At 40.5% G+C, this 13418-nt stretch overlaps 1 protein-coding gene across 1 annotated transcript in view; it reads right to left on the bottom strand.

The window, feature by feature from the left end:
- Window positions 1-13418, bottom strand: part of ANK3 (ankyrin 3) — a 365422-nt gene that overhangs the window by 163046 nt on the left and 188958 nt on the right. Inside the window, exons 10-14 of the mRNA XM_081569013.1 lie at window positions 10471-10668; window positions 8464-8562; window positions 5838-5936; window positions 3619-3717; window positions 131-328 (exon numbers count right to left, since the gene is read on the bottom strand). Of these exons, the coding sequence (XP_081425139.1) occupies window positions 131-328; window positions 3619-3717; window positions 5838-5936; window positions 8464-8562; window positions 10471-10668 (693 nt within the window). The remainder of the gene's footprint in view (window positions 1-130; window positions 329-3618; window positions 3718-5837; window positions 5937-8463; window positions 8563-10470; window positions 10669-13418) is intronic.

The following is a 13418-nucleotide window of genomic DNA, read 5'->3' as shown; positions in this document are numbered from 1 at the left end:
GTTGGTCATGTTAATCCTGGGATCCAAGCATATATGCTGTTGTACAGCTTTTCTACCTATTACTGTGCAGGAAACTGTGAAGAGAATGTATTTGGGGGACACAGCAGGATTCTAAGACTGACTTTCATACCTTTGTTGTTATAGATAAAGATGCGCCATGATCCAAAAGGAATGCTGCGACGTCCTCATGTCCCTCTCTCGCTGCAAGGTGCAGTGGGGTGTACCCCGAAGTTGTCGCTGCATTTGGAGATGCTCCTTGCTGCAACAACTGCTGTACTATATCTGCTTTCCCCAGTCGGGCAGAAATGTGGAGTGGGGTTTGGTCATCCTAAAGGGCAAGGTAAGAATGCAGGTCTGATGAACTGAGAAAACAATGGTGCCGTGGTGAAAAATACAGCAAACTTCGCTGCTTGGTATGAGAGGCTACATTCAACTCTTTGACACAATACTAAAAAGAACCTCATCTATCTTTTTCTTTAGGTTTCAGAAAGGTGGTGATGGTGGATTTAAGCACCTTAAATACTCTTTGAGTAACCTATTAGAATGGAAATTGTGAAAGGCATTTCTTTTAAAAAATTATCCTCACTCACTCATCCCTGCTATACTTTATCAATTTTTTCACCTCTAATGATTCTTTTTTGGTGGGAGAGGGGACATAAGGGAATGTATCCTGGGAAAACCGAAATACTTGGGAGGGATAACCTCCACCAGTTATCACGTACTCATATAGAATGAATTATTCTATTGGTACTGCCTTCCCACAATCAAACGTGGGGAAATGGGGGCAGTACAGGATGGTTGAGGAAGGCTTCCAGCCAAGAGGTCTGATGAGGGCTGATAACCAGTTTTTCCTCTGCTTGCCAAGTTGTCATCCTGGCATAAGCTGCAACTGCCTGAAATGAAGGGCCCCCTATTACAGTTCACCCAAGGACATGAGGTATTCATAAGTTCTGCACCCTGAGGGCCTTATCCTCATATTGGAGGTACATCTTTTCCTCATTTGCCCAAAGATGCTCTCTGGAGAGAAATCCCCTACTAGAATGTGAACAAGTCCAGGCCAATACTTTAGGTAGGGCAAGTAGACAGTTGAGGCTGGAGCACAGGACACTGCTTTGCAAAGGTAAGTAAAAGGAGGGTCAAGGTCAAAGCAAGAGGGTCTATGTAACTAGTAGGAAGCGTGAGAAGTTAGTGGAGATGCCACAAGGAAGAAGAGAAACACTGAAAGCAGAAAGAGATAATTGCTAAAACAAAAAACGTTAAACATCAACTGAGCAGGTGCATGCCCCAGGCTCTGTACTAGGTACTCCACTTGCATTAATTCATTCATCATCACAGCAACTCTATCAGTTACAACTGTCATTATTCCCATTTTGTATATGAGGAAACTAGAGAAGGGAATGGGGCACAGAAATGTTAACTTGCCCAGTGTTACATGGCTAGTAAATGATGGACACAGATTCAAACCCAGGCAGTCTGGCTGATGCATACTGTCTCTTTAATGAAATAACTAAAAATCTTATGGTCAATTTCAGTTTGTAGGTTAAACCATTTCCTAGATGACATGCTTCATATGTAACAACACTAAAATGTGAGGTTTCTTGTAATGGTGGAGTACAGCCTCTCTTAACCATTCCACCTAACTGATTTAGCAGATTAACCAACATCCTTCAGATCAGACATCAGAACAGTAAAATCTAGGGGCCAAATCTAGCTGCCACTTATGTTTATAAATAAAGTTTTATTGAAACACAGTCCTGTCCATCTGCTGATGTATTAAATTATGTATTGTCTATCACTGCTTTTGTTCTGTAACAACAGAGGTGAGTGGCTGTGACAGAGACTATATATATTGAGAAGCCTAAAATATTTACGATCAGATGCTTTACAGAAAAAGTTTGCTAAGCTTTGTTTCTAGGTCCTCTGTAAAATCTACCAACTGGAACCACAGTACATTAGACACTCAAGGTTATGGTCTGCTGCCTAGAACATCACTGTCTTTGTACCCACATGTGGATTGCATGTTTACAAAGACCTAGTTGTCTTTGTTCCTATACTAGTATGTTTATATTAGTTTATCAGTTTGTACTATATTTGTATTAATTACTTTAACTATATATTTATATAGTTAAAATATAAATATTTTTATAAATATATTTAAAATATGAAAATATATTTTAGAAATATAAAAATATATAACTTATAAAAAACATAACACTTAACAGGTAAAATATAAGTAGGAAAGGAAAAGCTTTATTTTCCCCTAAGAATACTAAGGTAAAAGCCTTGGAGAGCCTTGGTAGAAGTTGATAAATACCAATTATGGTCAAATTAGATGCGGGTAGGAGAGCTGAATGGGCTTCCCAGGTGGTGCTAGTGGTAAAGAACACGCCCGCCAATGCAGGAGATGAAAGAGACATGGGTTGGATCCCTGTGTTGGGGAGATCCCCTAGAAGAGGGCATGGCAACCCACTCCAGTATTCTTGCCTGGAGAATCCCATGGACAGAGGAGCCTAGCAGGCTACAGTCCATAGGGTTGCGAAAAGTTGGACATGACTGAAGCAACTTAGCTTGCATGCATGCAGGAGAACTGGATAAACTGGAGGAAAATGTTAAAAGTCAAGACTACTCAGACTGCTTCGCAAATGTTTCCGTTTCCTCTCCATTTAACCCTAAACTAGAGACTGCAAAGTATATACATAAATGACAAATAAATGTACATTTGTATATTGAAGGGCGAAAATTAAATGCCTTAGGTATTTATGTATCTATGATTCCTGACCAAAATTGCCATTTGATAATCGGACCAACTACGCAGCCAGATAGTGACAGCAAGTTTCTTCTGGTGGGTAAATGCTAGGCAGAGAATGATGAATTCAAACTCAATCCTGACTTTCTTCTATATTCTACGTTCCGTGAACAACTCTGACTAAATCTGAGTTTATGGTTTCACAACTTGTGGAGAAAATGTTGCTGCTGCTGCTGTTTAATCACTAAGTCATGTTCAACTTTAAGCAACCCCATGGACTGTAGCCCGCCAGGCTCCTCCGTCCATGGGATTTCCCAGGCAAGAATACTGGAGTGGGTTGCCATTTCCTTCTCCAAGGGATCTTCCTGACCTAAGGATCAAACCTGAGTCTCCTGCATTGGCAGGTGGATTCTTTACCACTGAGCCACCAGGGAAGCCCTGGAGAAAAAGTTAAAACTCCCCTTCCCCTTTTGTGGCTGTGACAGCTGACATCTAAGTCAACCAAAAGAACTCAATTGTGCTTCTACACTATGCCTGTGCTAGAAACTTTGTGCACGAGCCCTTCTTCACAGAGTGCACATAACTCTGGGCCAATTCTAGGCTTGGTTTCTAAGTTGTTAGGGATGAGCAATGTGCCAAGGACACAGAGTTCTTTCTGGCACAAAGCTCTTGTTCCATTTCATTTTTTTAAATAATTGAGTGGACATGGGCAGCGAAGGGATGTTTTCAATATCCCTGGGGTAGAGAGTTTTGTCACTGGTGGTGGTCATTACTCTAGAAGAGTGATCCTGGAAGAGAGCATGCATATGTTTAAAGGTTTTATTAAAATCACTTCTTCTCTTGGGAGCAAACACAGCACGCACAGCACATACCTTAGCTTTAGCTTCTACCTGAGCTCCGTCTTGCACCAGATACCGCACGACTTCGGCCTGACCGGACCGAGCTGCCATGTGCAAGGCTGTTTCTCCTCTCTGGGGAACAGGAGCCAAAGTGCGTCAAAGACAGCTCTAAAGACTGACACATTTTCTTTACATAAAGTTTGTGATAGAGGTTTTTGTTTAAATAAAAAGCAGTCCCAAGCACTTCCCTACTGAAAATAGGGAAGAAGGGAAATGAAATGCACAAGAATTGCCCAGGAGCCTGGCCCACGACGGAAAACTTCAGCATGAAGTCCACGGAGCTCGGCAGGACTGGAAGCTCAATAATCTACAATGTCACATCACTGGGGGTTCAAAGGCAAATGCAACAGGACCAAGCAGGAGAGTGGACGAGTAAAGAGGGTAGGTGGAGAGTGCTCTTGGAGGGAGGCACCCCTACCTGGCATGGGCAGACTGCGGCAGTAAATCTTTGGGATGCCAGTTGTATCATGCCACACCTTTATATTTTTCAAAAATAGTAGCAGTCTGGGATATCTGTGTACATTTCTTGAGTGTTGGGCAAAAAAATTGAGTTCAAAACAAAACAAAAAGTGCTGCATAAGCAACACAAAATAAACCCAAGGCCAGATTTGACATGTCCTTGGTTTGCATTCCCTGCTTTATCTCAACAGGTCATTATCCTCTTCTTTGGGCATTATCCCAAGGGGTTATTTTGTCACTGGACTTCCCCCATCTCTGCCGCTTTTCACCAAGTAGACTTTAATTCAGATGATCTCATTTTTTAAAATGAAACAACAAAGAAAACACACATGGATCAAAATGTTAAAATCAAATATACTCTTCCACACAGAAGTGATGCCCACCTTTAAATTACTTTTATAAATTTTGCTTTGCTTTGTAGGATATTCATCTCCATGGAAGGATATGCAGAGATATGGTTCCCATGGAACTTGCTGCTGTTATTACTGGAAAGGTTCTGAGGATGGAGCTGACCATGTTACCCAGTGTTCTCTTTGTAAAGGAAAACACTCTCTCCGTGGCATAAGTACCAGGGAAGATTGCATTCAGCTGAGATCCGGTCTGTTTCTATCTTGTGGTTGTGCTGAGCCCAGCTGCTGGAAGACACAGAGCCTCACTGGACGTCTGCCCTCAGGGTAGAGGCATAGGGTCTTAGGGTTTACCCTTTCTGTGCCAGCATGTTGTTTGTTTTACTTCTTTAGTGCCCATGAATCCAACTAACTTTCTTATGCTTGTGTCTGAGGTGCCAATATTATTAGGATGTTAAACTTAAAATCCTATGAAACAAGGTCAAGGGCCACATGCAGATTGAGAGTGATAAGCCACTTCTTTGACATTTACTATGTTCCATGGGTTTGTGACACAATATCAAGGACACTAAAGAGAAATTACTTCGAAGTTACTTGAAATCACAATAAGGAGAGTGTTGGAACTACTTTCTCAGCATGCAATACTTCTTATCTGTTTTAATTTTACTGAAGTATAGTTGATTTACAATGTTGTGTTAATTTCTGCTGTATGGCCAAATTTGACTCAGTTATATATATATATATATATATATATATATATATATATTCTTTTTCATATTCTTTTCATTATGGTTTATCACAGGATATTAATATAATTCCCTGCACTGTATGTATGACCTTGTTTATCCATTTTATATCAATAGCTTTTATTTGCTAATTCCAAACTCCCAAGGCTTCCCTCCCAATCCTGCTCCCCCTTGGCAACCACAAGTCTGTTCTCTATGTCTGTGAGTCTGTTTCTGCTTCATAGATAGGTTCATTTGCGTCATATTTTAGAGTGCACATATAAGTGCAACCATATGGTATTTGTCTTTCTCTTTCTAACTTACTTTGCTTAGTATGATAATCTCTAGGTCCGTCAATGCACGGAACACTTCTTAATGCTTCTATTGAAAAAGAAAACTCTCCCTTTCCAGAAACCTTTATTTTTTGAAGTATAATATTCAGTAGTAATCTACACAGCCCCTAAGTCTTAGCAATTTGTGACCAGTGAGTGACTGAATGGATCTTGCCTTTGAAGTAAAGGAAATCACAGGTATTCTCAAAATTCTGTCCTTTTAAGTAGTCAAGTTAAATAGTAATTAATTTACTTACAACAAAAAATAAGTAGATTGAGACTAATCTTTTCCAGTTTCAAAAATACTCCTTTGTTCAAAGGATACTTACCACGTTAGTGGTGTTTGGTGAGGCTCCGTGATGCATTAGTTGTGACACGATATTTACATGCCCCATGAAGGCAGCAACATGGATTGGGGTAAGGCCCGACTGGGGGAGAAAAGGGAAATGTCAGCTTGTTGGCTTATTTTCAAAACGATTTGTCTGCCTGCTTATCTGTTTGTCTGCCTGGCTGCAATTTTATCCATCCATCCATTCATATTAAGACAACCAATTTACTGATCAGATCAGAAAACATCAAGACATCACCACCATGTCTTAGATTCTATATGGCAAATGTACCAATAATCATCATTTCCCTAAAGCAGGTTCCATGATTATGAAAGGCCTATGTCATAACCATTAAAGACTTACTTCATACATCTTATATAGCTCTATCAAAAAACTTTAGACAGAAAAACCTTAAAGGTTTTTCCCACTATTAAATCTTCCTTATCCATATGGCTATGTTTGTGTGTATATATGCATGTGTGTGATTACATACACAGTAGCAAAAAAGTCAACTTTTTTTTCAGATCCTATTCTGGCCTTTAATAAGGATTTTCATGTACTCAGAATAACTGATTGTATTATACATGAAAGAGCTGGTGGGAACACAAAGCTGTCCCTCTAAGAAAGGAGCAGATAAGCATTAAAGGTCTCAATCATTAAAATTTTTATCTTTCTGGGTATTATAAAGTGATATAATTAAGGCAAATATAACAATGGCCACTAGATTAGACCTTCATTTTTTTGTGTGTTCTTCAAAGTCCTACTTACACACACACACCTCAAAACACTGGTTCTTCTTGTATAAACTGATTCCATTTTAAATGTTTCAGGATTTAATTTCACTTACACCATGAACATCATAACTTGAAAAAAATATTTAATATGGCTAGAAAAAGCTGAGAGAGAAGAAGACAACTAATTTCAACTGAAATTTGAGTAACGTCAAAAAAGATGTGTAAGGAATTGTATACAATGAAAGGGAGACAGAAGACAGAAAGAAGAAGTCTAGTTGCCAGACTTCAAGTAGTGGGAACTGAGGAAAACAAGAGGAAGGAGAATTGTGTTTTAATTTGGTGCTTTTTCCCTCCGGCAGGCAAAGTCTAATTAGGACATTGTCAGTACCGCCTTTCCAAGCCCTCAGGGAGCAACAGAGCTGACAGTGGAACTTATCGCCACAGGCTGGCATCTCTGGACACTTATTCAGATATCAGTCAGAAATCTCCTTTCATTTCTGAGTCCATTTTGATCTTTAAAAAGGGCTGCCATGCACTGAGAATAAACTTACTCTTTTCTAATTAGAATAACTGGGTGCCTACCAGGGAGCCAAAAGACTCATAAAAGAGCAAATCGGTATTAATATTTTCCATCATTTAGTATTTTAAAGTTGTGAAGGTTAGAAATCAAGGTAAATAATTCATTTGTGGATAAGAAACTGAGGCAAAGCAGCAATGACTAGATTAGACCTTAGTGTCTACATTTGCTTCAAATTCTAGAGTCTTTAATGATGCATCCAACAAACCTTTACTGGATGATCTACTATGGAATCTACTGTGTTGTGGGTACATTAAGACCAGTAAGAGTCAGGCCTGCCTTGGTGGGGCCTGCAGTTTTGGGGTGGCAGGGGGTGGGGAGTGCGACTGGGTCATAAGTAAGCTAGCTGTACAAGTACTTTGATGGAAATACACCCTAGGATGTGGTGATGGTCCCAGGAGGAGCTCCAGGACCAGATCAAGGGTTAGGGGAGGACTCCTGGAGAAGGTGGCCCCAGATCTGATCTTCAAAGACATGCAGGACTAGCCTGGAGGCAGTGATACATGGAGGGTACGGAGATGCGGGGTGAACAAATGGAGTCCAGTCTAGGGAAGGCCAATGGCTAAAATCCAATGGGACCAGAGTGCTACAGGTGAGTGGGGGATGGGTTAGTCTGGAGGGTGGATGCTAGACTCAGTTTTCTTTGTTGCAGGCTCAGCCCTGATCCCAATAGATAGCTTCTCTGAGTTCTGTGTCGATTTATATGAAAGAAACCTAGAGCTACCCTTTTACTAACTTCAGCAACTCTGTGTTTCATTAATTCTGAGTTTTCCAGAGAGCAATCCTTCATCATCACACAGAGGTTATGTCATGCAGGGTTTCCCAACCAGGGCACATGTGACATTCTGAGCCAGATAATCTTTTGTTGTTGGAGGCTGGGCTGTGCACTGCAAAATATTTCATTGCAACTCTGGCTTCTAGCCACTAGATGCCAGTAGCACCACCCAGTTGTGACAACGGGAAATTTTTCCAGACACAGCCAAATACCTCACCCGGGAGCAAATCCACCCCAACACAGGGTTTGAGAAGCACTGCATTAAAGGATTTCATGTAAATTACACTTGGAGTGATGGTACCCCACCAGCAGGATACATGTGTTTGGGTTATGCTTCTGGTTATGGCGTTGTACTGAGTATTTGCACTCTCCTTCCACACTCTTGTCTGCTCTCCTAAGGACTGACAGCCCCTTCGGGAAGGGTTCGGAAAGTGCTATGACAACCACACACAGTACAACTAGCTAGTTGTTAGGGAGGGTATTGGGACTCTTGTTGCTGAGGCTATACATGGGGAACCCCAGAAATCCCCCTCTTCTCACCTCGGTTACGGCTTGGATGGATGCACCGTGTTTCAGCAGGAGTTCCATCACTTTAATTCGATTCTTCTTGCAGGCAATGTGAAGAGGGGTAAAGCCATTCTGCAAGGGAAAAAGACACAGACCTATCTGATTACATTCCATTGAGATCCACTTCCTGTGCACGGTAAAATACCTCTGCAAAAGTGATGTCTGTAAAGATTTGGAAATGAGCAAAAACACTGAGAGGTTAAATTGAATATAGGTGTTTTCTGGAAGCACAGGTAGTCTACTTGCTCCCAGGAACCCAACGTGCCCTGATAATCATGAACAGGAAGCAAATTTTGGTCATAGGTTCCTAGTAGTTAAGGCAAAACGGTCATGCATCTTTTTAATCTTTTAAAGATTTTTTTGATGTGAACCATTTTTTTTTAAAGTCTTTACTGAATTTGTTACAATATTGTTTCCACTTTATGCTTTGGGTTTTTGGCTGCAAGGATGTGGGATCTTAGCTCTCTGAGCAGGGATCGAACCTGCATCCTCTACTTTGGAAGGTTAAGTCTTAACCACTGGACCACCAGGGAAGTCGTTCATCCATCTTTTTAGATTATTTTACTCTGGAACTTACTCTTCCAAATATGTCCCTTCTTCACCTCAAAAACACAGACTACAAACATCTGGGCCAAAAATTTGCCCAAGGGAGCAAAAAGTTAAACCACTCAACATTAGTTAGAACATTTGGTTTAATATTTAATCAAATAAAGGAACTTGCTTTTTAACAAATTACCTACCTAGCTGTACTATCTGCTAAATGAGACCATGGGGCATATTTTTGTCACCACAGAGAACTACAGACTCTCAGGATCCACCATGAAAGCTGCAGGTGGTTCTGTGGAGGTTTTGAGACCACTTACCAGGCCATAGTCCATCCTAGGATGGCAGGCTACAACCTCCATAGCCTCCTTCTGTTGTGAAATCTTCAGAGTCAGAGGAAAATGAGGGTCAGAGCCTACACCCTGTTGTAAGGCTTCTTTTCTTGTATGGAACAATGAGTCATGACTGCTCATTTCTTTTCCTCCCTGCTCAGAATTCAAAGATATGTCTGATATCCTGGGCCAGTCAGCAACTCTTAAAATGCTGCTCCAGGAAAAGCCTTTAGAATTATGAAGGCCATGGAGCTGCCCAGGGTCTGAAGGGCTCCTTCCTGCCCATTCTTTCCTGGCCGCTCCACATCTCAAGCCCACAGACTGCCAGAAGCGATGAGCTGTAGGGGAGCAGAGCCCCTTCCTAAAAGGGTTGATCAGATGACAGCCCGGACTGTAAAATTGCTAGTAAACACATAGGTTTTCCCTAGCATTTGGTGACATATTTTTTCCTAAACGTGAGTGTTTCTTCTGAACTAAATTTAAACAGCTTACTAAATTGGGACATTTATTTTTCTAAAGACAACAAATATCATATCATTGTGAAAACCAAACTATATAGTAAAGCTCAAGGTTAAAATAGCAAATCATTCTAGGAGTTGAGACTACAAAACTAGACCAAAATTTTGATTTGCATCTCAGTGAAAAGGCGATGACAGGTGATATTTCACTACCTTTCATGGTTAACATCACATCAGATTTCCACTCACAAATTCCTAGACTCCTCATGTTCAAGGTTTATTTTTTATCATTTTGCCTCATATTTTTAGATCTCAGAAAAAACTTTTAATTCACAGAGTTACCACTTTACTTACCAGAAGATAAGTTGACAAACTCAGTCTTTTTGTACTTGTACTGTCTTTGGGTTTATTTACATAAGAGAATCACAAATGTGACTATAAAGAGGCTAATGATTTAAATCAGCCTCACCAGACTTGCTTATGTTGGAAATAAAAGGGTTTATAAATTTACAAGAAGGATACTTGAAGGTTGACAAGAAGTATATACTTTACTAAACTAGACCTTCCATTTTCACCTGCTGAAAAGGAGTCCCTTTGCATGTAGGGGTAGCACATGGTAAGCAAGACAACACAGCTGAGCCACTCACCAGGGCTTTGGCGTTGGGATTAGCTTTCTTGTCCAAGAGAACCTTGGCGACTTTGTAATGGCCACAGTGGGCAGCTACGTGCAAGGCGGTCAGGTAGTCATTGGTGACGTCATCCACAGGCACATTATGCTGGAGGAGAAGCTGGACGCAGTTTAAATGATCCCCCTGCGTAGCCATGTGCAGTGGAGACAATCCATTCTGGAACACAGGGGACAAGTGGAGTTGACTGTTTACCTTTCATTTGCAAATGGGCCCAACACAAAATGTGGTACAAATATGAACAGATGAAAACCCTAGATTTGCACATGGAAATACCACCTCTTTTTAATAGGTTTTGCGGCAACTGTTTTGAACTGCAGTTCCTTTCCAAACTAGTCCTCCCACGTCTTATATCAATCAAAAATAAGATTTCAAAGATAATTTCTTTCTCGAATTTAAAAATGGTGTGACATTTGGCCAGTGGAAATCTCTTCATGCTATCAAACTGTAAATGAAATGTAGACAAAATGATAATACTATCAGGAAAATCTGAAGTCTGGCTATTTGATGATATAGAGGAAATGATTATTAGTTGGGATGTATTGTGGTTATTCAGAAGATAGAGTAATCAGCTCTTAGACATGACATATTGAAGTGTTTACTGGTGAGAGGGGTTCACTCTGAAACAATGCATGGATGTTGAGGTCCAGGGGGTAGTTGCTGGTGGGGAGCAAGCACATGGCTCACATGCTGTGAATCAGGAAGCCGAGTGATGCGCACTGAGGGCTTTATTTTGCTATTTTTTCTGCACATGTTTGAAAATTTTGTAATAAAAAGATTTTCCATGAGTTGAAAAGATAAAAACAGTGTAAACTGCACTAAGGGCCACTACTAATTGCATTACCAATGAAATGGAATTCTGACTGTGTGGATCACAACAAACTGTGGAAAATTCTGAAAGAGAGGGGACTAACAGACCACCTGAGCTGCCTCCTGAGAAATCTGTATGCAGGTCAGGAAGCAACAGTTAGAACTGGACATGGAACAACAGACTGGTTCCAAATAGGAAAAGGAGTATGTCAAGCTGTATATTGTCACTCTGCTTATTTAACTTATACGCAAAGTATCTCATGAGAAATGCTGGGCTGGATGAAGCACAAGCCAGAATCAAGATTGCTGGGAGAAATCTCAATAATCTCAGATATGCAGATGATATCACCCTTATGGCAGAAAGTGAAGAAGAACTAAAGAGCCTCTTGATGAAAGTGAAAGAGGAGAGTGAAAAAGTTGGTTTAATGCTCAACATTCAGAAAACTAAGACCATGGCATCCGGTCCCATCATTTCACGGCAAATAGATGGGGAAACAGTGGAAATAGTGACAGACTTTATTTTGGGGGGCTCCAAAATCACTGCAGATGGTGACTGAAGCCATGAAATTAAAAGATGCTTACTCCTTGGAAGGAAAGTTATGACCAACCTAGACAGCATATTAAAAAGCCGAGACATTTGCCAACAAAGGTCTGTCTAGTCGAGGCTATGGTTTTTCCAGTAGTCAGGTATGGATGAGAGAGTTGGACTATAAAGAAATCTGAGCGCTGAAGAACTGATGCTTTTGAAATGTGGTGTTGGAGAAGACTATTGAGAGTCCCTTGGAGTGCAAGGGGATCAAAACAGTCTATCCTAAATGAAATCAGTCCTGAATATTCTTTGGAAGGACTGATGTTGAAGCTGAAACTTCAATACTTTGACCACCCGATGCGAAGAACTGACTCATTTGCAAAGAGTCTAATGCTGGGAAAGATTGAAGGCAGGACAAGGGGACAACAGAGGATGAGATGGTCGGATGGCATTACCGACTCTATGGACATGGGTTTGAGTGAACTCCGGGAGTTGGTGATGGACAGGGAGGCCTGGCGTGTTGCAGTCCACGGGGTCGCAAAGAGTCAGACATGACTGAGCAACTGAACTGAATTGAACTGAACTGAACTATTTAAGACTGAAAAGGATAAAACAAAGGCAGGGACAGATTGGTATTCACTAGATTGATTTTTATTTGCTCATTCTATATTACTAATACTTGTTATTGACTATTGATCAATTTTTAAGAAAGATCTAAATACAACACATCTCTTCTCACATCAATGTAGAAAGGACAACTTTTCCCTTTTCCATCAATCTGGTGCCCCCATGTGTTTACGACGAGGAAAGGCAAGCCTTTGACAAACTGACTAATATTCAGTTTAAATTAACTGGGTTCAATGGCAGGTCATCATACACAATAAGTAAAACATTCATTTAGACTGCTGAGAGAAGGCATGAGCAGGGTACAAGGTAAATAAAACCTTTAAAAAGGCTTAGCGGACACTTAGCATTCAGTACATGTTTCTCAACGAAGGCAAAAGCGAGGTATTAGGTATCAGTCTTTTCAGGCATGTTTTCTTTAAATACAGAGGCCACATGGAGTGGCCTGGGGAAATTCCCAGAGAATCCAGTTATCAAGAGAGGCTTTAGTAATTTATGTAAGCTGGTTTAACCTACGTGGGGGGAAAAGTGACAGTAAATTTAGTTTCCAAAAAAAAAATCATCATCACCGAACTTTGAAAATAATGATATACTAAATATGCACTGATGATTTCTGAATCCTCTGGGCCAAGTTAAATTCCCCTAATTTATTTATAAATGACATAAAACAACAGATTAAGGGGGTATAAAAGCAGGTTTTCCTTTGACCACTCTCATGGCGTCACTCACACACAACATCATGTATTTTAACTATTTGTGTTTCTTGAAAGCAAGAGTTTCATGGGTTAAAATTTCCCCATACTGCCCAGCAGAGAGCCTTGTATATACAGAAAGAGCTTCATAAATAACTATGTAAATTTAAAGCCTCCGTACATGACCAGTCAATCAGGATATTTCTGCCTAAAAAATTCCACTTCAACATCTTGAACCAAAGTAGAAACCAAGG

This window comes from Giraffa tippelskirchi, chromosome 2 (assembly GCF_054371585.1).
Source record: "Giraffa tippelskirchi isolate mGirTip1 chromosome 2, T2T-mGirTip1v1.2.pri, whole genome shotgun sequence".
Lineage (NCBI taxonomy): Eukaryota > Metazoa > Chordata > Mammalia > Artiodactyla > Giraffidae > Giraffa > Giraffa tippelskirchi.
This window is presented reverse-complemented; position numbering and strand designations above follow the sequence as displayed.